Source organism: Benincasa hispida, chromosome 10 (genome assembly GCF_027475165.1).
Source record: "Benincasa hispida cultivar pf3 chromosome 10, pf3_genome.v1.1, whole genome shotgun sequence".
Taxonomy (NCBI): Eukaryota; Viridiplantae; Streptophyta; class Magnoliopsida; order Cucurbitales; family Cucurbitaceae; genus Benincasa; species Benincasa hispida.
Window position 1 is genome coordinate 59,526,768 of NC_143487.1, and position 27,433 is coordinate 59,554,200.

The following is a 27,433-nucleotide window of genomic DNA, read 5'->3' on the forward strand; positions in this document are numbered from 1 at the left end:
TTCCGGAAGTTCCAATGGTCAGGGCAAGTTCTTTACCCAAGCAGTTGAGAGTAATATCCTGCATGGAAGACTCCTTGCGGTGATAACACTCTTATTTTTCCAAGGACGTCTTCTACTCTATCTTTAACTTGCTTTCTTAGTTTAGGTTATTTTTTATTTTTATTGTTATTTTGGATATATGGCTGCTTCCTTGGTTGTGGTGCGATTGTTCCTTGTAGGTGCAACAATAAGTCTCCTCGGTGCGCAGTACAACGGAAGAATTCCTTTAATCCTTCAATGCATAGCTTCGATCATGTGGATTCCAATGCATAATCACACGCGTTGTTCCGTCTAAGGTTCTTTTCTTGTTATCCTATATGCATTATCCTTTTAAAATTCTATTTTTCCCGATTGTGTTGTTTTGCGATGTTTCTAGGATGGTACGTATAATTCACCGCATCTTCTAATTAATCATTGCAAGGCGTTCCTTACTTTTATTAGCTTCTTCAAAATTTGAAAGTCTTAAGTTTAATTTTGTACAAACCTTTGCTCAAACATTTATTGCATTCCTGTTGATTTTGCTTTTAGCTTTGTGGTGAGAATGCTGCCAACCTCTAAGTTTTGGGGTGGCAGCGATCTCGGAGAATTGCGTTCATTACATTGCGATCATTTGAAAAAAAAAATGGTGAAGAAAATTTTTGAGAATAATAACTCCACTGTCAACGCAATGGGGAAACTGATAACTTGTAGAAACACAAGTTATTTATATCGTTTTATTTAGATTATACGGTAAAAAGAAGAAAAAATTGCATCGACAGTATAGAAATTGGCTTAGAAATATGAAAATTGTAAAGTATTGTGAGCACACCCACTAACCCCATTGTGTTGGAGAAATGGAATATCCAAGTCTTTGTTTTGCAGGAAATAGGTCACCGCATGCGTTAATTGCTCGAGGACAAAAATGAACAATGCATCCACACAGCATGGGGCAATCGATCAAAAACGGAAAAGATCAATGCAATTTTAGCGCATGCGATGATCGATTATGGATTCAAGTGATCAATGCATTTCCACCGCATGCGGTAATCGATAAGAGAATCGATAAGAGACAAAACAACTACACCGCATGTGGCGATCGATCGAAGATGAGAAAAGCAACGCATTCGCATGGACTTCTAACAAGTGTACAACTTTTCTATTGTATGATTTTGACAAATTGATTGTAGAGCAGAGCGGACATTTCCACTATGCCATGGAAGGAATTATCAGATTTTCACTACTCGAGTTGCTTTGCGATAAAGATAATGTGATACTACGTTCTAAATGTATGCGGTGATAATGATATGCGTTCATGTAGTGCATGTCATAAGTTTTCTTATGCTAGAACCAAGTATAATTCCAATGCAAGTTTCTCAGATTGACCTGAGGTCGAACACGGGGATTGTTGTTATTTAAATGCGATACTAATGTGTTAACATAAAGAATAATGAATTTGGTTGTAGAAAAGTAAATTGCGGTGAAAGTAAATTGCGATAGTAAAATAAAGTGCTATAAAGTAAATTGCAATGATAAGAACATGACTAAACTATTAATGATACATGGTGAGGACTGGCTGTGAAGTTGTGCAAAAGAGTCTAATGAATGCGATGTCAAGTCTTGTGAATGAATCAGAAAGAGAATGGGTTGAGGGAAAGGACATCGCAAGCTTGTCAATCTTATTGAGGATGCAACTCAGGTTCCGCTTTCCCTTGGCTTACACCTTTCAGTGATCGGCCGCTTTCCCATACATCTATGGTGAAACAGGGATGAACGTGATGAACACAAGGTTGTTTCCATCTTTGGAAATAATTCTCGCTTTAGTTAACGCATTCTTCCAACCTTCTCTAGATGCCGTCGAGCATGTTTTAGCTAAACTTAGCCAATTTCCTTAACAAGGATTAACTCACTCGTTTATCCTTTGCCTTTACCCAGGGGATTAGTGACACATGATGGAGAAAATGGATGATGAATGTGTGGAAAAGAACAGAGAGATAATAATGATTCCGATAATGATATTAAAACCTAAGGATAAGCATTTGATACAAATCGTGAATGAAAGATTAAAGATAGATGAACACAGTAAATGAATTAGAAAAATAAGAACAAATACGGAAAGAGTGTCAATGTCTTGACACAGATCTCGATCGGAGTCATTGTGCTTGTTGGCGTGTGGAAGAAATGGAGTGGAAAGCTTCCCTCTCAGGCTTGCTTTCCAGGTAGAAGTGACCTCTCGCATAGAGCTTCTTCTTCGAGATGGAAAGAATTTTTTGCTTGGAGATTTACCTTTTAGTTTTGTCTCTTCATTCTCCCAGATTTTCTTTCGATTGTCTCTTCAGACCAGCCTCCTTAACATTGAATTTGATAAAGCTATTTATAGACCTTGGCTCCTTCTGTATTAGTGGTCCCACTTTGAAAATTTGATAATTCCTGCCATGGCGTAGTGGAAATATCCGCTCTACTCCACGATCAATTTGTCAGAATCGTACAAAAGAAAAGCTGTACATTTGTCAGAAGTCCATGCGAATGCGTTGCTCTTCTCATCTTCGATCGATCGATCGCAGCATGCGGTGTAGTTGTTTTGATCTCTTATCGATTACCGCATGCGGTGGAAATACGTTGATCGCTTGAATCCATGATCGATAGTCGCATGCGATGCAATTGCGTTGATCTTTTTCGTTCTTAATCGATTGTCGCATGCTGTGTGGATGCGTTGTTCATTTTTGTCCTCGAGCAATTAACGCATGTGATGACCTATTTCCAGCAAAACAAAGGCTTGGACATTCCATTTTGCCATCGCAATGGGGATAGTGGGCGTGTTCACGACACTTTACAATTTTCGTATTTCTAAGCCAATTTCTATACTGTCAACAAAATTTTTCCTTCTTTTTGCCGTATAATCTAAATAAAACGATATAAATAACTTGTGTTTCTACAAGTTATCACACCCCCAAATTTAGATATATACTTATCCTTAAGTATATCTTCGACTAAGGCAATTCAGCTCAATTCCTATCCTAACTTTTCTCAACACCGCAAGTTCCTTCCATCCTCTGACATTTCTTCACATGCTCTACTTTATTCTTATCTAAAACAAACCTCTACCCAAAGTTTCATTCTAGTTTTGAGACGAATGTTTTACCCCTTTTTGCGAAAACAATGAAGTGCGTCTTTATGCGGTGGCTTGGTTTGCGTCATCGTATAGAGAATGTTGATCATTCATTTTGGCTTACTCCCCAGGTGTCATGCAAGCATCCAACTTCGGTTGTGTACCAATCTCAACTTCAACTCTTGATCCTCAGCCAAGTATTACTTTTGTTGGTCAGAGGAGTTGTCTCTTTTATCCTTATTTTCTCTCTCGCTTTATATATATATATATATATTGCATCGATCCTGGAAACCTACCTTCGTTTTGGCTTGCTCCCATGGGTGACATGCGAACATCCAACTACGAGCAGGTTCCTTTCATGACTAAACTCTTATCAGGTTGGGGTTTTTCCCTTGCGCTGACAACGGATTTTTTTTTTGTATGATGATGAGTGCATTTTCCTGATATTACCGCATCTGCTCTTCCCTACCCCTAAATTTGGAGGTGTGCAAGGTCCTCATTGCGTTGTTTTGGACAGAAAAGACAAAACACTTAGTCAAAGTTTTGAAAAGAAGGTTTGAGCAGAGTCTTGTAATAGAGAAGGTAAAGTAGAGCTATTGTGATGAATTGTCTAAGTGTTAGGCAGAAAATGCAATGTATAATGAAGTTTTACTAAGGGTATGAATACCACTCCTCATGGCAACGCAAATAAACAATGCAAAAGAAAAGATAAGAATTACCGCATCAATTGACAAATGATGATAAAAGCAAAGAGGCCAATGCATATGGAAAGAATAATTACTCAGTTGTATAAAATTTGTCTTAGTACACAAAGAATTATAAATATCGCAACACAAAATTGTAAGTATGTACAAAAGAATACAAGGTATATCTTCTTAAAAAAAATTGAATGGCCATAAAGAAAAGTTGCAGAATTGTGGAGAAGGGGGTACACCCCCAAATTTAGCGTTGCGACGGGGGCTCTTGATGAGGAGGATGTTGCGGAGGAGCTCGTTGAGGCGCTTCTTGAAATTGCAGAGGTTGCTGTAGATGCAGAGGCACCATGGGACCATGTAGATATGTCGTTAAGAAATTAAAGTACTCATGGTTGCGCTCGGCCATCTGTCTTTGATTTAGGTGAATGGTAAAGATATTGTGTTGAATATTGACCATCACCTGTCGCACCATTGCGTTGCTGTTTTGCAACTCTATGTTGCTCTCCTGCAACTCCGTTAATGCTTGGCGGAAGAAGGTAAACTGGTGAGATAAGATTGCCCACATATCGGCTAAGTTAACAGCAAGGGATGCGGTGGTGGGTTGCACCATCGATGTTTCAACAGCATCGATTTGAGGTTGAGCGGAAGGGCCTGCTCCCAAACCGTGTGGGTCGTCAACATGCAATAATGGAGGTGAAAAGTGAGGTAGAAATGGATGGTGGAGGGATGCTACTGAAGATGCGGGGTTGGAATCAGGAGCAAGGAGGAGGTTTGTGAATTGTTCGGGAAGAGGGGAAAGAGGTTCGATTGGAGGGCTTAGCGGGCGAATGATAAAAGGCAAAGGGTCCAAGGGTACTTGGGTTTACTTCTGTGGTGATCGTTCTTGGACGATCTCCTTTCCTTTATCATTGCGGCACTACTTCTTTGGTTTGGGTGGATGTGGCACATTAAGATCAATGAGGGGCCTTTTTGTTAGAAGCTCAGGGCAATGTGAGGAATCCTTGAGAAGCATTCTCAGGATCTTCGTGTGGATGATGCCGTGAATTTCAGGCATGGGCTCTTCGTCAATGCCTATGCCCACTAAGAGGCACAGGCTCGAAATCGTCCACGGAAACAAGTATTGACCTCTCACACGGCCAACAAAACCTCGAATCTGCTTCGCAATAAGCTGGCCTACATCGATTGAAATGTCGCGCGCTATACAGTATGTGGCCATGACTCGATTCCTTGAAATCTTTTTTTCATGTGTTGTTGGGATGAGTCGCCGTTTCACTGAATATACCCAAAGTTGCGCTTCTAGCAGCAGCTTGTTGGAGGTGAGGGTTCTAATGCCTGTTAATGATACCGACCACTTGATGCTCGGTTGCATTAATACCTTCAGCGCATCCTCATGTGTTCTTCTTCAAGATCATCAATTAACTTGTTACCCAGTTCTTCCAGGAGGTTCTTCAACTTATAGAGCTCATTGATGTTCTTTGCAGAAATGCATGTCATCTTAGGCCTTTTACTTAGAATTATGAGGGTTGTTAAGCAGAATATGCGGCAATTATGTTAGGAATTCATAAGAAATTAAACTTGCGACGTTCAGCATTAAGAATCTCAGCTAACCCATTATTATATGTTATTATGCATTCAATTGTCTATTTTTGTAGCTAACGCAGGAAGTGGATGCAAAGCAGAAACCGGACTACCGCATAGACGACCGCATACAGAGAAACTATCCATCGCGAAGGCGAACGCGTTCGATCAACGTATGAGTGTTGCGGTAATCAGCCGCATGCGTCCATCGCATAGGAGTTGCGCTCGTCAAGCGATTGCGATCATCGTATAGAGTTGCGGTATTAAGCGAATGCGGTCACTGCATGATTGTGGCTACACAATAAAGCATGATAAAGGGATCAACGCAAGGTTGGTGGAATGAATGCATCAATGCATCTCTCGGGAAAATAAAAAAGATGATGTTGACATCTCACCTACCACGCTGTTAGCAGCAAAGGTTCAGAAAGGACTAAATACGCCATGAATGTCAAAATTAGAGTAGTCCATTAATTTTATCGGTGATCCAAGCTCTATATAAAGAAGTCGATGAGTAGAATTCCAACTTATCCAGGGATTATACCTGCAACCCAGGGTTCATCCTTGCGATCCAGAAAAATGCGTGAGAAGAAGTGGTTGATCGCATTGCTTAGTGTGAAGCTGTAGCAACGCCTATCTATAGGCGGACGCAATGCTTGTCTATGAGTAAAGTCAGCAACAACTAACTGCCCGAGAGGATAAGTGGTTGATCGCATTAAGCAATGTAAGCCATTGTTCACTAGAGATAGGAACAATCTTATGTCAGCACATGCGGTTACTTTGTCTTATGAGCGCATCTTTCATTATTTAGGCATACTTGAGAGAGTAGTCTAAAACCCAAATCTAAGACTCGAGAGAGTGGATTGGAACGCATAGGCAAGAATGGGGAACTTAGAGATAAACTCTGTTTCCTATCACATAGCGTATGCACCCTACGGATAGGAAATTGCATGCGTCTAGGAGGTAGGATATGGTAGTTGTATGTGGTCATCTCGACACTTATGCATACCCACCGCATACGTCCTAGATTTAGGCTTTTAGTATGTGTAACATGATCGCATGGCTTGCGTTGACTAAGGTTGCCCTTGCGGTCACTCTTAAGGATTGAAATGAAATCATCTCCACATTTTATCTATTTTCCCATTCATTTGTTTCATGTCATGAGTTGTCGTGTATCTACCTCTATTTCATATTCTCATTGTGTTGTTTGTTAGTTAGGAGTAGGAGTAGTGTTAGCTTAGAAACCTCCCCATCATTTTTTATTTAACCGTCGCATGCACATTACCGCATACATCTTGCTACAAGTCTCTAAGTTCGACCAGGATCACCTAAGAAACTTACGTTCGCATTATACTTGGCGTGAGTGCAAGAAAACTTGTGATAGAACGCAGGGTCATCGCATACATTTGTTAATGCACAGTCATTCCAATGCATGGCCATCAATGCATGACAATCAATGCATACTTCAAGAACATGCATTGCATATTACGTCCACGAAATTTTAGTTTTTTAGTAATTGACATCTAATTTCCCGTCATCAAGTTTTTGGCGCCGTTGCCGGGGAATTGGCAGCTATGGTCATCCTAGTGAAATGTAAGTCTTAATTATGAACGATGTTATATAATGAGACTAGTCATTTCGTGGTCCGATATTATACAAACTCCTTTTTATAGAAAACCCTACTCACATGCCTCCACATGAATGATCAGGATCAGATCATTTGCACCAATTTACACAATTGTAACATTTACAAAGCAGATCGTACTCGTGGTGTCACCAGGATAAGGTATTCAGCCTTATCCATCTACTATAAACCATTTAGATTATCACTTAAATATGATCTACCTGTATGTCTCTACATACATGTTTAAGCTACATATTATAACCTTGGATCTTAGTTTATTGGTTTCAGGGTTTAATGCTACTAAATGTCAAATAAAACATCTTATATTTTATTAAATAAATAAAATATTTGTACAGTACAATTACAAACTATAGGACCCTATGAGATTTAAGGCATCCTATGAAGCACAGATATTTCATGTGACGTAAAGAATCATTATCAGACACGTATCGGATACTGATACTTCTAGATACTTTCCAGAAACATATTTGACACGCGATTTGACGTATCTATACTTTCAGATACTTTCCAGATACGTATCTAACACGCGATTTGACGTATTTATTTATATGCATACTTTTTTTTTTAAAAAAAAAGACAAGTAACTCATATAATCTTTCCCTATCTAAAATTAGGCAACCTATTTAAAAAGCTCACTACTCGAGTTCAAAACTAAAAGAAAAAAAAATAACAGACCAAGTCCTAGACTAGAATCATCTAATCTCCATCTTCACATTTGAATCCCCACAAAGTCCACCCAAATATAAACCATTTGGATATCTTCAACAATAAGCTCTTCATTTATCTTCATACTTCTCTCTTTAATCTTCTTCTTCTTCTTATTTGCAATATGAGTCACTTTTCTATTGCATTTTATTAACTCTTGTACTTCAACATCTTAAATGTTGCTTTTTTTGTATTATATTTCAGTGTTTGTATTCTATTTTGTGATATTGTTATTAATTTGTATGTTAAATTTATCTATATCCTAGTTTTTTTAAAAGAAAAAAAATGGATCTTCATCATATCAGTATCCTCATTTTTTAGAAATATATATTTAAAACATATAAAAAAAAATGACGCATCCTTAGACGTATCCGTATCTTAGTTTTTTAGAAATTGATTAATTACCATATCCAATCGTATCCGTATCATGTAGCCATATTTGTGTCTGTGCTTCCTAGAAGGTATCAACCCAAACACCTTCACACAAAGAGATGTGGATATTTTCTTTTCATTTACTCTTCAGTTTCCTATGTGCTTCTTCTATTATGTGATTCCTCCATAACCCTTTCACTAACGAAATAGTTTTATTCCTCGGCACTTGTTCCTTTTTATTTAAAATCTACACCGACTCCTCTTCATAGGATAAATTCTCTTTTAACTGTACTGGTTGATCTTGTAGAATGTGTAAAGGATCAGGTACGTACTTCCTTAATGAAGATACATGGAAAACATGATGTATCCTAGATTATTCTGATGGTAGGTCTAATCTATATGTTGTTGGTCTGACCTATTCTATTATCTCATAGGGTCCAATATATCTTGGGCTTAACTTGCCTTTTCTACCAAAACGAAGTATTCCTTTCCATGGAGATAATCTGCGAAATACATGATCCTAACTTTAAATTCCAGTTCTCTTCTTCGCTTAACTGTATAACTTTTCTGTCAGACTCAAGCAATCTTCAGATTCTCCCTGATCAACTTTATGGTTTTTGAGGTTGCTTGTAATAAATCTGGACCTATTAACTTTCATTCACCAACCTCATCCCATTTTAGGGGTAAGATCAGGTAGATAGTTGGGGACATAGGGTGCTAGACAAAATTCACTCATACTCGATTTTGGGGATAGTAGAGAGGTTGTTCCCTTAAGTGCTAACTTTAGGTCTTGAACAAGGGGCCTTACCCTCTCATTGGCCCGAGAGGGACTCGATTTAGTGATTGGATCACAAACCAATTGTTCATTAGAGGATCAGTGGGACTTAAGAAGCAAGATGTAATCTCGAGGGTAAAACAACTTTTGACCCAGCCTTTATTACGAACGACCTGTGAAGGATTAACTTACCAATCATGGTTACATTGAATGGACACAATATATCTATAGTGAGGGGAGTGCAACTATTGGGCTTTACTGGAGTGACCCGGTAGTTGACGAATAGTGGTTAATTAGGTTTAAGAGTTTAACTACTTAATCTCGAATCAATGAAACCCATGATTTGTAGGTCCATGAGGTCCCCATACTAGCTTATATCGGACTAAACCTTAGAATAGTGTGACAAAAAAATTTGAAGTGTTCGAATTTGGTTTTTGGAGAAAAGCGTTAAATATATACGATGTATTTAATCTAATGTTTAATTGTGAATTAAACATAAAGAGAGAGAATAGGGATTATGAATAGAGATTCATATTAATTGGGATTAGTATTGGATTTAATATTAAATTAAATTAATTAAATTATTTAATATTAATTTAATTTTAAAATTAATTATTAGAATTAATTTTACATTTAAATGGTATTGGTCAAAATTGCAATGAAAGTCAAAATTTTGACTTTTGACTTTGAAAGTCAAAAGTCAAAATAGTTGACTTGGACTTTTAGAGTCAAACTTTGACCTTTGACCATGTTAGTAGAAAGATCCAACAATTTTGATTGGGAAAATTCAACATTTGCATTGCTAAGTGTTGTCTTCAACTGAAGATACTTGCCCCACTAATTCCACTTTGAGTTAATGGATTTTTTAGTGTCAAATTCTCATCAAACTCAAATTTGCATGTTTTGCACGATGTGGCCTATAAAAGAAGAGTTTTATGATTTTTAGCATTCTTGGCCATGTGGATTTTTATGAGATTATTTGATAATCTTAACCTATTTTCTCACAAAAATCCTTAACCTTTTTCTCTCCAAATTAGTCACTCACTAGATCCCACCATCCCGTTCTAAGGCTGGAGAATAATTGGGAAGACTCTCATGGTCGTCTATAAATCGCTCGTGAGGAGATTAGAGCTAATTTGGAGAAGATTTGAAACTACAAAGGTTGTATATCTTATTTCCTTCTATTCTTAATTTAATTGCATGCTTATTCTTTGAAATTAACCTAATTATAGTACTTTAGATCAGTTATTTCTTCCATTGCGCATGTGTTCGTTCCTTCATGCTAGTTCCAGATCGTGGGTGGAGTAGTTACATTCATGCTTCTTCAGTTGTCTGGAAGCATAAGCCACCACTTTTCCTTCCTGCATCAACACACACCCAAGGCCTTGTCTAGAGGCCTCATAATAAATCTCAAACTCCTTACCTGGAATTGGAAGAGTCAAAATAGGTGCGAATACCAACCTTCGCTTCAACTCTCAGAAGCTCTGCTCACAACTCTCTAACCATTCAAACTTAGTATCCTTCCTAGTTAAACTGGTCAGTGGAAGAGCTATCTTTGAAAAGCCCTCAACAAATCTCCTGTAATAACCCATTAAGCCAGGTAAACTACGAACTTCAGTAACTGAAGTAAGTTGTTCCCAAAAATACTACTTGATCGAGCCAAAATTTGCACTTACTAAACTTGGCATACAACCGCTTCTCACGTAGTGTCTTTAACACAATCCTCAGGTGTTCTGCATGCTTCTCCCTGCTATCTGAGTAAATCAGGATATCTTCTATGAAGACAATCACAAATCGATCTAAATATGAATGAAATATCCTATTCATCAAGCCCATGGTTGGGGCTTGTTTAAGCCAAATGGCATAACTAAGAACTTATAATGCCTATACCTGGTCCTAAAGGCGATTTTTAGAACATTCATCTTCTTTAACCTTCAGTTGATGGAAACCTGACCTCAAGTCGATCTTAGAGAACACTGATGCTCCCTTTAGCTGATCGAACAAGTCATCAATATTAGGTAACGGGTACTTATTCCATATCATTACTTTGTTCAGCCGTCTATAATCAATACATAATCTAAGAGTATCGTCTTGTTTTTCACAAACAAGACTGGTGCTCGCCATGGTGAAACATCGGGCCTAATATAGCCTTTGTCTACTAGTTCCTACAACTAAATCTTCAATTCTTTCAACTTAGCAGGTGTCATTCTGTAGGGTGCCTGAGAAATAAGCATTGTTCCTGGAATCAAATCAATAATAAACTCCACTTCCCTATCAGGTGGTAATCCTGACAATTATTCAGGAAACACATCAACAGTCATATGGTCACATGGTCACATGGGCAAAATATGTTGTGCATGGGACTATTGGAACATTTTTCGGTCCCAGTTTCTTCACCTATGGAACAGTCACATGGGCAAAGTATGTTGTGCATCATTTACTTAACAATTTCCTGGCCTTAACTGTTGAAATCCTGGTCCAGCTCAGTCAATGATTACACTTGACACCGTCTCAAACTATTATGAAAAACTTTCCTATTTCCTGTGAACGCTACCTCGACTTCCCCATGTGTCCTGAACAACACTTCTTATTATAGCAATCTACAGACACATAATATCTAAATAGAAAATCCATCCCCAGATAACATCAAACGCTAGCAATTTTAAAGGAATTAAATCAATCAACATCTTTTACCCCTCGATCATAACTTCACAGTCTTTATAGAATTCTTTTACTACTAGCACCTTAGGCATATTTTCTATCATCCTATCAATAGTCAATGCAAACATGCTGGAAAAAAATGAATGAGTTGAGCCTAGATCTAACAAATATATATGTAGGTCACTTAAAGATAATTACTGTACCAGTCACAACATCTGGTACTTCCTTGGCCTCCTACTGGGTCATAGCAAAAACTCTTCCCTACTGTCATGGGCGTCTAGCTGCACCTTTTTGCTTGGTTCCTCTGGTACCTTCACCTTCAGCCTAAATTGGCCTAGGCTGATTTACTGTTTGAGAGGTCGCTCTCTGTTTAGCCCATGTCTCCTGGATCAACTGAGGGTATTCCCTCTTATAATGGTCCGTCTGCCCACACTGGTAGCAGACATTTCTTTTGCTATAACACTACCCCAAATGGTTCTTACCACAATTCAAATATGGGGGCTTCTAGACTCACCTATACACCCTGACCTGGATCCTCTAGTCGAAATAGCTAGCTGACTGGACCTTCTCCTACCCTGCCTTTGCTGACTCCCAACTCCACTGCCTCTGGAAGTCACTACCCACTATAATGGGCTTAAAGTTCCTCCTCCCTAATATTCTTTGGATAAATCTCCATTGCTCTTCTCTGCTCACCTGATCCTACAAGTCATTTCTCACAGTTTCTCTATCCTACTACTCCTTTGTCAAACTCTTTTCAACTCTTAATATTGTCTCTACTAATTGAGAAAAGTGTTGGGATTGGTGTCCTAATTCTCCCGGAGTCTCGTTGTTTGTAATGATACACATTGTTTTATGAATAAAATAACTGTTATTTCATTATGGCATTTACTCATATCTAATAAACAAAGCATGTATATGTAATATACAAGTAGATCATGCCTTAAGTGATAACCTAAATAGGTCTGTAGTATAAGGATTAAGGTGGGATACCTGATCCTGGTGAAACTACGGATACAACCCGCTTTGTAGAGGTTTGCAATTGTTGTAAACTACTACAGATGGTAGATCCTGGCCATTCATGTAGAGATATGCGAACGAGAGTGTTCTATGCAAAGAGTTTGTATAAGATCAGGAGATGGCTAGACTCTGTATATAACACCGTTGATATTGGAGACTTACATCTCACTTAAACGACCATAGGTGACACGACCTCAATCCTGAGTGTTTTGGGAACTCCTGCCTTTAAGGGCGGTCCTTTGATTAGTATGGGTGAGAGTGGCCAGATTTCCAACTCAACATGTTTACCTTTTTGGGGACTTGTCTGATTTGGGAGCTAGGAATTCAATACACAAGATGGAATTCACTCCTTTCTCGAAGCAGAGATAAGTGGAGAGATTGCTCCCTTAAGGGCTGATTCCAAGGCTTGAACATAGTGGCCACAGCTTTTCTTTGGAAGAGAGGACTCAGTCATAGTAGGACTACTATGCTCATTAGAGGATGCGGTGGTACTTAAGAAGTTAGATGTAACTACAGGGGCATAACGGTTATTAACCAAATTGTACTTACGAGCGATCTGTGAAGGGTTGTTGCATTGCTGATTGGTTAAGATGGACATATAATATATTTGTGCTAAGGAGAGATCAGTTGTCGGTCTTTAGTGGAGTGCTTGGCAGTTAACAGATGGTGGATCCGTGACTAAAGAGTTTAGTCAGTTATTCACGTACTATTGGAGCTTCGAGCTACAGATTCATAAGGTCCCCTTGGTAACTCAATGGATTCAAGCTGAGGATCAGTTCTTGGTGTTGATTTAAAATGTTCAAATTGACAAGAGGTAATTCGATTATATATGATATGATCGGTATGGTGTATGAGATACATCAAGTGGAGGATTAATGTAAATGAGATTTAAATTTAGTGTCGTGGAGTAGAAAAAGAGCTATGGTTTATATGTTTCATGAGATGAAATATTAAAACTATATATTATAAATATATTATGGTAAGTTAGTGATGATGGACAGAAATGCACGTCATCTTAGGTTTTTATTTAGAATTATGAGGGCTGTTAAGCATAATATGCATCAATTATGTTAGGAATTCATTAGAAAATGAGTTTGCGTCGTTCAGCATCAAGAATCTTGGCTAACCCACTATTATGCGTTATTATGCGTTCAATTGTCTATCTTTATAGCTAACGTAGGAATCGGACACAGATGCGGAAGCTGGGCTATCGCATAGACGGTCGCATACGGAGAAATTCTCCATCGCAAACAGGCACATACGTTCAACGCATGGGTGTTGCGGTAATCAACTGCATGCGTCCATCGCATAGGAGTTGCGATCGTCAAGCGATTGCGGTCATTGTGTAGAAGTTATGGTAATCAAGCGAATACGGTCATTGCAAGATTGTGGCTACACGATGATAACCATAATAGAGGGATGAACGCAAGGTTGGTGGAATGGAAGCATCAATGCATATCTCGGGAAAATCAAAAGATGATGTTGACATTTTACCTACCACGTCGTTAGCAGCAGAGATTCAGAAAAGGACCATCACGCCGTGAATGTCAAAATCAGAGCTGGTCCATTAATGTTGTCGATGATCAAGCTCTATAAATAGAAGTCGCTGAGCATAACTTTAGATGATCCAAGGTTTCCATCCAAGTTTCAGCCTTCGAGCGGAACCTTGTGATCCAGACAAATGTGTTAGAAGAAAGCTTGAGAGTTCTTCATCTCCTTCATCCATTTCGAGTGACGACCGGATTAGATCTTGAGAGAGTTAACTCCACCGCCCTTCCATGGCACCACCGGCAGCCTTGACACACATCTGTTGGGAGTAAGACATTGCTTCTAGCTGGTCCTTTCGTTTTCTCTGCTTTTCTTATATTATATTGTATTACATTTTGGATTAAGAAATTAATACATTGTGTGTTCAATGCATTTCTATGTTTCCTTCGATTCCATCTCCATCTTCCTTTACTAGCATCCTTAACTTTCATTGCATTACTTATTGAGACTGTTAAAGTATCACATACTTAATAATGCGGCATAGGAATATGAAGCATGTAGCAAACCACCGGGAGGTGTGCATTGCGTGAGTCTTATAAGAAAACCTTATTTGCATAGTGTGAAGTTGTAGCAATGCCTGTCTATAGGTGGACGCAACGCTTGTCTATAAGTAAAGTCAGCAACAACTAACTGCCTGGGAGGGTAACTGGTTGGTCGCATTAAGCAATGTAAGCAAGTATTCACTAGAGATAGGAATAATATTACGTCAGCCAAGTTTATGCAGTTACCTTGTCTTATGAGCGTATCATTCATCATTTAGGCATACTTGAGAGAGTAGTCTAAAAACCCAAATCTAAGACTCAAGAGAGCGGATTGGAACACATAAGCAAGAATGGGAACTTAGAGATAAGCTCCATTTGCTATTACACAGTGTATGCATCCTACGGATAGGATATTGCATGCGCCCAGAAGTAGGATACGGTGGTATGTGGTCATCATGCTTATGTGTGAGAGCACGTGAGCGGGTTATGGAGGCTTAGGCATAGGCTTCTCGACACTATTGCATATATCTCGCATGCGTCCTAGAATTAGGCACAAGTATGTATAGCATGATCGCATAGTTTGCATTGGCTGAGGTTGTCCTTGCGGTCAAACTTAGGGTTGCGATGAAGACATCTTCACATTTTATCTATTTTTCCATGCATTTACCACGTGTCAACAGTTGTTGTGTCTCTACCTCTCATTCATACTTCCAATGCTTTGCCTGTTAGTTAGGAGTAGGAGTAGTTATTAGCTTAAAACCTCTCATCATTCTTTTATTCATCCGCCGCATACACATCACCGCATAGCATTTAGTTATAAGTCCTTGAGTTCGACCTCGGATCACCGGAGAAACTTGTGTTCGCGTTATACTTAACGTGAGCGCAAGAAAACTTGTGACGGGAACGTATGGTCATTGCATACATTCATTAACGCATAGTTTCATTCCAACGCATGACCACCGACGCATGAGTATCAATGCATAACCTTAAGACATGCATCGCATAATTGCGTTCACTAATTTTCGTCACCAGTTAGTTATCATTTATATTTATAATAATATTAATTATTGGATAATTATCTCTTTTTCTCTAATAACCAATTGAGTGGGAGGTTATTGGTGGTTTTATAGTAACCGTGAGATAAAAGAAAAAATGTTTTCCTAATTTTTGTAAGAAAGATTTTTTTTTTTTTTTTAAGATTTTCAATCTTGGAAATTACTCACGGAGAAGTTGTCGAGTAAATAAGATTTATTAAGCGATAGCTTGGAGTTAGCTAAATGATCGTGGAGTGTTCTTAGGCGATAGACTTTCAGCTAAGCAATGAGCTAAACGATCGCATAGCTTTTGCTAGACGATCGCATAGCTTTTCCTAAATGATTGGGCATCGTCCTATACGATAAGTTCTTCCATCTCCCACTTACTCAATCATTTACACGATTGTGTTTCCTTCTGTTTTCTGCCTCAAATCCAAGTCCACACAGAGCCCACCCTCTGGATTCTTACACCGAGAATACCAAGATAACCTTCTTGGTGGTGTCATAATCAACTCGACACTGTCGAGGTTCTGTGGAGGCCGTTCGTGGTGTTCGGGGTGTTCGTGACCTTGGCAATCGCTCAGTTTGAGTGCGCAGTGTTCATGCATGTAGCGGTCATGTTGGACGAGCGTTCTTCTGTTGTTGTGTGATAACGAGTAGAAATACACGTTATTACAGCTCAAATAAGTAAAACAATGAGAAAATGTGATGGTAAAAATATGCAATATCATGTCCAAAAGCACTAACTAAGGAAATTGTGATCGCATGCGCCCATCGCATAAAAGCAGTTAATTTACTTATTTTGTGCAGGAAAAATGCATTGGCGCAATTAAGATTGCAATCCAAAGGAATTAGGCACCAGCTTGCTTGAAGATTGTGATCACAAAGTCATGCAATCGTATGCGATCATGAGAAGTTGCTAAAAAAGGTGGCCGCATAAAGACGGCGCATCAAGGTGACAACATAATAAACCATGATGGGACAGAAAGCTGATGACGATCGAATCCGAATTTAGTTGACAAGTCATTAAAACCACACTGTAGCAAGTACACTCAACTCTTAGTGACCATTAATCGGCACATCAGAGTAGGAGATTTAATGACCGCCCATCATTGCAATCATTAGAAAGGAAGGCAGCTTCACCTTGAGCTCTATAAATACCGAAGGCCACCAGTGTAAAAGGAACAACAAAGGATAGATAGAATATATACAAGTTATAGAGTCGTTAGTCTGTTCACATACATACTCATACTTAAAGGACGAAGACGAGCAAGGAGTCGAAGAAGCCGAGAGATCATTCCTGGACAGATCGAGAGACTGCCAGAAAGCGCTACAAAGGGAGAGAGGGCCAACACTTTCGAGAATCTGGATAGAGTTGGAGTGAAAAAGACAGTATAAAAGGCCACGGGAAGCAAGACATTGCTTACTGGGCTTTTTATCTCTAAATTCTATTTGCTATTTTGTATTCAACACTTTATTTATAGAAAATGGAAATCTCATTTCAATCCATGTTCAATTTCTCCACACTTCGCGCATGAGTAGCTAAATTTTCTAATGGGTTGAGAAGTACTTAGCTAGCATGACTTAAGATTTACACTTTATACGATCATCTTGTTTTATGTATGCATCATTCACCCTTTAGAGACACTTGAGAGAGTAGTCTAAGATAGAATCTAGACTTGAGAGAGTCAGATTAGAATCTAGGTTTGAGAGAGTCGGATTAGAACCGCATAAACAAGAAATAGAAACTTAGACATAAGTTCTATTGCTATTTACACATCGCATGCGCCCTAGAAATAAGATATGATAATATGCGGTCACCTCGTTTTATGTGTGCAATATTCATCATTGCATAGACAATAATAGAGGCTTAGACATAAGTCCTATCGACTTCTCTGTATACTTCACATGCGTCCTAGAAATAGGAATTATGGCATTTGCGTTGAGAAATGACGTGTTGTTATTTGTGTGTAGTATAATCGCATAACTTGTGCATAATCTTAGGAAGTGTTAGCTAAACCCCTTCTCAACTCCTTCGTCGCATACTCATTGTGACTCTTGATTTCATCAACTCTGTGTTCAAACTCCATCGCATAGGAAATATTCTTAATCAAAACACCATCCAACTTATTTATTTTCACCACCGCAAGAGAATCGAAATAACTGTCGCATATTTACTCAGTAGTCCCTGTGTTTGACCCTGGACTTACCAGGTAACCTAGTGAGGCTTATACTTGGGTCTTATTAGGAAAACTTGCATGTTCACCGCATAACAAATCACTACAAACTCACACCATAATTGCATCACAATTCACAACGCATCAATATGTTGTTGTGATCGAGCATTCATGATCAAGGAACTCAAAGATAAGTCTACAAAAGTGTGTTGCTCTTGTCCTTGATCTTTTGTATAGCATGCTGTAATTTCTGTATTTTAGCATAGCCGTATGTTTCCATTTGTGATTGTAATTGTAAAGTTCATATATGATTGTAATTTGGAATGATCCTTCCGCTGCTCATGGAAATCCTCGTGTTCGATTTCCTTCAAAAAATCCTTCCAGTTAGTTATGGCAGCCACTGGAGTCCGAATCTCGTTCCTTAATCCATTCTCAAAATGTTTGCATTTGTCTTTCTCTTCAGCTACAATAGTATAAGCATACATGGATAGCTCAGTACATCTCTGCTCATATACTACTATTGAAATCTAGCCTTGGACCAGCTTCAAGAACTCATTTCTCTTCGCCTCATGAAATGAATTGGGGTAATACTTGTCTTCAAAGACCCTCTTGAATTCTTCCCATGTTATAACTTCATTACTGCTTCTCCTTGAATTTCCACCAATTCTCTGCCCTCTCCTGAAGCAGAAATACAGCTAACTCGACCTTTCATTCATCAGGAACCTCATCACACGAAAACATTTCTTGATCAAATTTGCCAAACCTCAAAATCTGTCGGGTTTATCGTACCCTAGTATGTTATTGCTCCTAGTGTTTTCATTCTTTCTATTCCATATTTCTTCTTTAGATCCATCTATACCCACACTGGCTGCTAACCTTTATGCTATCCTATAAAAAAAACCTTGTCCTCTATGTTAGGGCTAGCTTTATCTTGAGGGGTGCTAAACTCTCCCTCAGATGTGGCTTCCCGTGCTATTAGTTCCCTATTAGGGTCATAGTCCCCACGTACTTCAGGTTCTCTATTGAGGTATTAATCCCTTTGTACTACGGGTTCTCTGGTAGGGTCACAATCCCCATCTGCCGTTTGCTTACTTAGTCTGCCACTTCTTTGAGGCATCTTTCCTATAATAGTTCACAATCATTAAGTACAATACAATATTCACATGCCCCTAATCTAATGCATGATCCTATTTTTTTTCCAAAATCTTATGCTCGATACCAACTTGTCACACCCCTTCTAGACTACCTTCTTAATCTGGAAAGAGATGTGATGATAGTAGATGTCAACCCTCTTATAACACCCACAACCTTACCTACTGTTGAAACTTGTTTTCGTCACGTCTGTTGTACTTGATAAGCAGTTAATGTACATATATATATAACCTCAACTCCACACATCCTCAACCATATTTACAAGTATACCAACTCTATTATCACACAAAAACACTACCAAACTTATATACAAAACCAGAACAATTACGCATGGGTTATATTACAACAAAACCATCTAGGGTTCTACCCTTTACCCCTAATATGTACATGAAAGTCTTAATACTTAAACAAAACATGATGAACCACCTAAGCTTCTGATTCTCTGAGATCTTTGAGCTTTGTGGCAGACTAGCAAATCAACTAACATTGAGGAATTGGCCAGTACCTGAGAAAGTGAAAACATTTGAAAAAGGTGAGCTGAAAATGCCCAGTGAGTGACTTTCAAACATACCTACATAAAGAACATGATATGCAAGCATAGTTTACTAAGTAAAGCATGTATTTCTATATCTCAGGGTTAAGAAGCAATACTATTTCCATAAAAGAATATAACATTACTGTGAGTATTTCTAAAACCCTAGAAGCTCAGACATCGTTGGTTTGCTTGAAAACTAATCATTATTCTTTGCCTTAGTTGAGAGAGATCCCTTTTGCTTGATCACTCAACATCGATAACCTTAACTGGTGTAGAGTAATCTCGATACTAATCATACGAGCACGTAGATATCCCTTAAAGACTATTAGTAGTATGTATACCCTGGACACCGTCATCTCCTTAGGTATCAGAGGACTCGAATACCTTCATCTCCTTCGATATGGGGTCATTTGATAAAAATATTTAAAACATGCTATTAAGCTAAAATCATAGTATTTCAAGTATTAAGCATTCCATTGAAAACATAACTCGGAAATAGTATAGTCATAGGAAATAACTCATATTTAGGAATGCTTAATAATGCATGGGTTCAATCATGACACTCAAGCATGTTTCTTAAAATTCTCTCAAGATTTGTCATACTTTGGACTTAAAACATGTTTCGAAATCAAATAGATATGCTTAGAAATTTTGGCACAAAGCTTACTAAAAAGACATGCTTCATTTTACTTAAAGCTCTAATCTTTTAAAAAGAAGAACCATGCGTCCAAACAATATAGGCTATCTCATGTCAAAGCATGCACTTATCAAAATCATGTTATAAACAGGTAAACACATTATACTTTAGGTAATCATGTGTTGGAATCATCATAAAAAACTTGTAATATAAATCATGGAAATTAAGTTAAGGTAAATCCTTATTAAAACTAGCCACTCATTGTCTTGTGCTATCCCTCAAGGATTATAAGCTTCTCCCAATTGCATTTGCCCTATGACATGGATTAGTACCCTTGGTTATCAACACTGGCTCCCTTTTGAGCTTAACTATAGTGTTAAGTCTTAATTATTTACCTAGAATTTCCTTTACAAACTTACGAACGCTTGGCGTCCTACCAACACCTCACCCAACACTTAGCCACTCAACTTGCAACTTTGTCACTTAGGCGTTAGACACACGTGCATGGGCATTTAGGTTGGTGCTAGGATACGCACATTTTACCGAGGTGTTAGGCACTCGTTGGTGCTAGACTTAGTGCGCTCTTGGCGATGGTACCCTTCCGCCGTACAACCTCAATGTGTCATCCCGCACACATACTCGCCAATGCCCATACAAGCTCACGTGTACTCTTACCTAGGCTAGCTGCTTGCTTGTCCCTCGGTTGCAGTTGCCTGCTTGTTCATCACAACACTTATCCATATTCAAATTTTTGCTCTTATAACTTAAAACCCAGACATTATCTTACAAAATTTCCTTCTAAGAACTTCTTTCTATCATCTTAACTCTCTTACCTTAAGATTTGAGCTTTCAGTTCTGCTTGGTGAGCTCAAAATTCCCCAATATTTTCAGCTTACTTGGGTGATTGAGAAACTTAGGACACTCTTCATATTCTTCAAGTTTTAGCCCCATCTTGTGGGAATTTCTTCTTGGCAGCCTACGACCACCTTCTTTGTCGATTGAATTTCACTTAGGCAGCAGCTTCTTCCCTTAAGCACAAGAGAAATTGGGTAAACTAATTCTTTCTTCACAGATTCTATTTATATTAAGTTTTGCATGATTAAGGTGTCTAAATTGATGACACCTAGGCCACTTGAAGAAACTCTTATACAAGAGTACCTCTGAGCGGAAACAGATCTTTCTAAAAGCATTATGATAGAATTACCACATTTACATTCACACATATAAATTTGCATTTAAACTACTAAATTACCGGCATGCTTAAAGATAAACAATATGAGAACAAGAAAATTTACCAATTGAAGACTTACTTCTCGACAAATCTCACTCTCTCCACGAATGGATGCTCTCGCTCTCGCTAAAATAACAAGCTATCTTTCAGCAACACCCGATCATCTACCACGAACGAACTCCACATGAACAGATGAAGATAAGGACGACACCACCACTTCGAACCCTCGATATTCTCAAAGTGAGAATCCAAAGAGTGGGCTCTGTTCGGATTTGGTAGAGATGAGAAGGAAAAGATATCGTATACAACGATCAAGCAAGTGGGAGAAGACAACGTCTATCGTATAGACAAGATGCTTGATTGTTTTCACAAAGTACAAGATCGTGTAGTAAAAGGTAAGCAATCGTCTATACAATCGTTTAGTAAAGCTCGGGCGCTAAGCGATCGTTTAGGAAAAGGTAAGTGATAGTCTAGTAGAAGGCATGCGTGTGTAAGCGATCGTTTAGTAAACACAAGCTATTGTATAGGCTCTGATTTACTAAGCGATAGAAAGCAAAACACACCATGAGCTATTAATCGTATTTTTTTCAAAATGAAAACAAATTTCATTTTATTCTTCAGTTATGAAAATTGAATGAAACTTCCCACTAACATATGGTTACGGAGAAACGACAGCCAATAATCCCATAACTATCCAATTAATAAAATAATATATATAATCATATTATATTCATTAACCTATAGTTTAATATCACATATCAACCACAGTGTTTTCTCCTCTACTAGATATAAATCATATTTACATCCAATTTCCTCCAATTAATGTATCTCATACACAAAGTCAATTATATCATATATAATTAACTAGTTCAATCATATCATATATAATCGAACTCCCTCTTATCAATTTGAAGATTTCAAACTGACCCAAAAACTGATTCTCAACTTGAATCCAAGCTATCAAGGGGACCTTATAGACCTATGGCTCAAAGCTCCAACGGTATGTGAATAGCTGACTAAATTTTTTAGCCCACGAGATCCACCATCCGTTAATTGCCAGACATTTCACTAAATACCAACAGTTGAACTATTCTTACCATAGATATATTTCTGTGTCCATTGGATATAACCAATCATCAGTACGATAACCCTTCACAAATGCTCGTAACTACAGTTGAACCAATTTACCGTTTTGCCTCTATAGTTACATCTTACTCCTTAAGTACCACTGATCCTTCTAATGAACAATACAACATAGTCCTACTATGTATGAACACCTCCCGGGCCAAGAGAAGGTATGTGGCGCCACATCGTTCAAGCCCCGGGATCAGCCCTTAAGGGAGCAATCTATCTACTTACCCCTATTTTGGGGAATGAGTGAATTCCATCTTGTGTAGCTGTGTTCCCAGCTCCCAAATTAGACGAATCACCAAAGTGGTAGGTTTGAGTTAGTGACCTGGCCACTCGCACCCAGGCAAATCATAGGACCGTCCTCAAAGGCAGGAGTTTCTAACTCACTCAGGATTGAGGTCATGTTATCTATGGTCATCCTAGTGAAGTGAAGTCTCTGTCATGAACGACATTATATAACGAGACATTAACACTTCATGGTCAGGTCTTATACAAACTCTTTGGATAGGATGCCCCCGCTTACATGTCCCAACACAAATGATCAAGATCAGACCATCTATGGCAAGTCACAACACTTGTAACCATTCCATAAAGCAGGTCGCATCCGTAGCGTTACCAAGATAAGGTTTCCCTCATTTATCCATATACTACAGACCATTTTGGTTATCACTTAAGACATGATCCACTTGTATGTCACCGCATACATGCTTAAGTTACATTATGACAACCAGGGATTTTAGTTTATTGGTTGTGGTAAAGCAAATAAAACATCCAATGTGCAAAGTCAAGAAGTGAAGTAAATATCATATATTATACATCACAAGTGTTCGTACAAACTGTGTTTACAAACTACAGGACACAAGACTTTAGGGCGTCATCCCCAACACTATTAACCTATGTTTAAGCCTTTAATAGCGCCACTTAGCCATCTAAACGAGTGTTTAAACTAAGTTCTTCTCCTTCATTCTAATGCATAAGGCCTCCATCCATTTCAACCCTTCTCTCAACGCACATTTATAGCCAACGCACTCATCGCCATACCTTAGGCGCCTTCTTAACGCCTTATCTATCCAATATAACCTAACTTGACATCCATACATCAATGCTTGATGCTCCTCCAATGTTAAGCTACTAGTCAATGCCATAGCCTACAACTACAAGTAGCCCACACTTAGCCTCTAACCTCTAGTCCTCACAGCCAAGGCACGCCTCGCAACCCATGCCCAACACCTTGTCATGGCGCCCCTTCAGCACTTGCCTTGGGCACTTGGTTGCTCGTATGTCTCCTCTTTTTGTCCAAGCTAACCGTTATTGAGCCATAGCATGCCTCTTGCTAGCCACGGCCAACACCAACACTCGGTAGCCCAACTAACCTCTAACATAGCCTTCAACACACGCCTCTTGCCACGCTTAGCCTTTCATTTCCACTTGGGTCCCTAAATGCATGACATGGCTCTAACTCCACAAGCCTTCCAAATCTACTAGTGTTGATACCTCTCCACTTCATTCGAGAGCTTCTAGTTCTAATACTTAGAAAATTTATTCACTTCTAAGCCAAACACTTTTCCTCTCGATACCCTAACACTTAAGAAATTTCCTTGCGTTAGTTTACTCTACGCCTAGGTCCCCTTTACATACACTTAGAATATTTTCTTTCCCTTAATACTTGTACATACTAACAACATCCATAACATGTTATGCAATTAAGTTAACAGCCATAAATATTAGTAACAAATTATGTTTCAAGCATAACTACTTAGGGAAAATAAGTTCTAGTGTTTACAATTAAGATCACCATAATGTTACTAGAATGATGGTTTTTAAGAACCCTATTGGAAGGTTGTTTGTTACTTCTTTGTCTGCTAAAAAATATCCATGATGACTTCCACTGGAGTACTCGACCTCATATCAGAGGGCTTGTCAAAATAAATGTTAGGAACATCAGTATTGACAAGTTAAGTCGAGGAGAAGTCTTTTTCAGCTATAAAAGAGGAATCAAAAGAGGCGACATTATCATCAATTACTACGTTAATGGACTCAATGACTGTGCGAGTATATTTATTGAAAATACGATAGACTCGGCCATAGACTAGCTTCATCTTGCCTAAAGAGAAGAAAGACCTGTAAAGAATTATCAGAACTCCACAAATAACAATTATCGGATTAGCGTGTACCTTTCATGACTAGAACATTGATATCATCTATAACAATATATTTGTCTTTGGTAAAACTCACGTTAAGACCTTGGTCACACAACCTACTGATGCTTATGAGATTAGTAGTAAGCCCCTCAACCAATATTACATCATTCAATTTTGGAAGACTTGGATAATTCAGAGTTCCTTTTCCAATGATCTTACCACTCGCATCATCACCAAAGCGACTTTTCCGGAACTGACAGATTTGATATAAGATAAATAGCTCTTTTCACTAGTCATATGATGTAAGTTACCACTATCAAAGTAGCAATCATCATTGGTAGACGATCTGAGGGAGGTCAAGAAAACATTGCATCTGTTATGAGTATTCTTCTCCCTCCACACCTGTTTTATCATACTCTGTCGAGGTCTGTAATTCTGAGAGAAGTGCGTAACCTTTTTGAGAAAAGAGGACCTGTGAAGATTTTTCAATAACTGATAGCAAAAAGGACATTTATGACCCACTTCACCATAATAGTGACAAATCCATCTCTGCCTAAATACACGATTACCTTTCTCAATTGGATTGCAAGAGGGGTATTCTGTAACACCATAAAACTCTGGATCTTGAGCTCTAACAAACTCAATCTTTTGCTTCCCTTTACACTGTTTATTATACTGGCTACTACTTGCTGAAAAACCAAGTCCAGAGTTATTATTTGTTGCCTTTCCTTCTACTAGAATCTTCTCAAGAGTCTCAATATTAGTGTACAATATTCTCATATTCTTGCTCATAGTGTTTTTTTTTTTTTCAGATTTAACCTGTGAAAGTTCCCGCTTCAATTTTGCAATAGTAGACATCAACCTATGATTATCAGCAATCAGTCTCCATTCTTTCTTTTTGTATATCAAGGGCTTTCTAATCTTCTTGCCATTTAAGAAAGAGAGCATGATACGAAGGATATGATGCTTCAGGACTCGTAGCATCAAAAGACTTTTCGCATAAACGTCATATTCAGAAACCTCGTAGGATGAGGTGTCTGACAAAATGTTACTAACAAGATCTCTTACAACTTCCTCTGAGTCAATACTATCTTCTATTTTAGTATCAAACAAAGTTAAGACATATCCTTTACTCTATTTCTTAAGAAAATTAGGGTTATTCAACCTGGTGACCATAACCACTACACTCTGCACTTAATATGCTTTTCTTTTTTAGACCCAACTGGACTAAACTTTTTGTCTTCCATCTTGTTGTTCTAATGTCTGGTCTGATTAGGGGAGAAAGAGCCACAAGACTTGCAGGTGATATACGCGGCATACCTCTTACCAAACCATTCGAGAACATGGTTAAACTGTTTTGACAATAAAGATATAGATTCAGCAAGAGAAGTTGCTAACTCTCTGTTATGATCAACAAGTTCGTCCTTAATAAAGGATTGAAAAGCAATACCCTTATTTTTCTTCTCGATCTTCCCATCCAAGGACATCTCGAATGTAAGCAAATAACTAAACAGTTCATCTAGTCTCAGCCTGATTATGTCTTGAGCTTCATTAATTGCAGTAATTTTCATATCAAATTTCTTAGGTAAAGACCTAAGCACCTTTCGGACAAATTTTTCTTTTGAGATTTTCTTTCCAAGAGTGAATGGCTCATTTTCAATGTCTAACAGCTTGACATTAAAATCAGCAATGGACTTGTCACCATTCATTCTAAGGTTCTCAAATTTTGATGTCAACAATCGTAGCCTTGATATCTTGATTTTAGAAGTTCCCTCATATGTAATAGACAAAATTTCTCATGCTTCCTTAGTAGAGACACAAGTATTAATTAGTTTGAATATGTTGCGATCTATACCATTAAATATGGCATTCAGGACACGAGAATTTCCCAATGAAGCTTTATCTTCTTCTCCAGACCACTGTGACTCTGGCTTTAAGATTTCTTTCCCATCATCAATTTTGATGGTAGGATGAGTCCACCCAGTAACCACTGCTTTCCATGTTTTTCTATCGATAGACTTAAGGAAGGCAGTCATTTATGCTTTCCAATATGAATAGTTAGTTCCATCTAGAACTGGGGGACGAGTGGTAGTGCCACATTTTTTTTATCCCATCCATGATTGAAATACCTGAGATAAAGGTAACCCGCTCTGATACCAATTGAAAAAGCGTTAGAGTGATTTGCCACTCGAAATCTAAATGTTAAACAGAAAGCATTAACAAGAGTTGTAACAATAAACAAAACAAGTAAAAGAACACAAGAGTTGGTAACCCAATTTGGCGATAAACCACCTATGTTTGGGGGGCAATGTGCCCAAGAAAGATATCTACTAATATTGATGAGTTAAGCAATTTACAATGCAGTACTTATCTGTAATACACCAACTACTACAATGGCTCACGTAGATCTCAACTCCTAAGTCACCTAGGCTCTCCCTAGATTTGAGACTCCATTTCAAATGTACTTAGGCTCCCTCTAAGCTTGATGATATTAGTGATGAGACTTCTCTCACGATGATATCTTCCCTTCAAGTTAGTGAATTCCCTTCACTCAAGAATCTTAGGATCCCCCTAAGATGAAGAACTCCTTCTCTGAAGTTGAGTCTTAGGTTCCCCCTAAAACTGAGGATCCCTTCTCTGGTAGCTAAGGCTTAGGCTCCCCCTAAGTCATGCTAATCTTCAGTGTTGCAATCAACGGATGAAGAACTTGTATAGTGGAACAATGAATAATGAGCAAGTACACAATGTAGAACAGTTTGGCTGAGATACAAATATCTTTTTACTCTAAAAAAATAC

The 27,433-nt window shown here is 38.3% G+C and overlaps 1 protein-coding gene across 1 annotated transcript; it reads right to left on the reverse strand.

The window, feature by feature from the left end:
* Positions 1-11,062: 11,062 nt before the first annotated feature.
* On the reverse strand, positions 11,063-26,346 carry LOC150033515 (uncharacterized). Its single transcript, XM_090306435.1, has 5 exons — positions 25,965-26,346; positions 25,207-25,731; positions 25,054-25,109; positions 24,671-24,890; positions 11,063-11,178 (listed from the first exon to the last, which is right to left on the reverse strand). The coding sequence occupies exons 1-5, from the start codon at positions 26,344-26,346 to the stop codon at positions 11,063-11,065; spliced, it is 1,299 nt and encodes a 432-aa protein (XP_090162561.1).
* Between the last annotated feature and the right edge of the window lie 1,087 nt (positions 26,347-27,433).

What these genes read in the sequence shown, in the direction of transcription:
- LOC150033515 (XM_090306435.1), bottom strand. Translation starts at nt 26,346, where the DNA reads ATGAATGGTGACAAGTCCATTGCTGATTTTAATGTCAAGCTGTTAGAC. An exon ending in TTGCAATCCAATTGAGAAAG is followed by an intron (nt 25,110 to 25,206) that starts GTAATCGTGTAT and finishes AAATCTTCACAG; the next exon opens with GTCCTCTTTTCTCAAAAAGG. An exon ending in CAATGTTCTAGTCATGAAAG is followed by an intron (nt 11,179 to 24,670) that starts GTACACGCTAAT and finishes AATAATTGTCAG; the next exon opens with GATTACCACCTGATAGGGAA.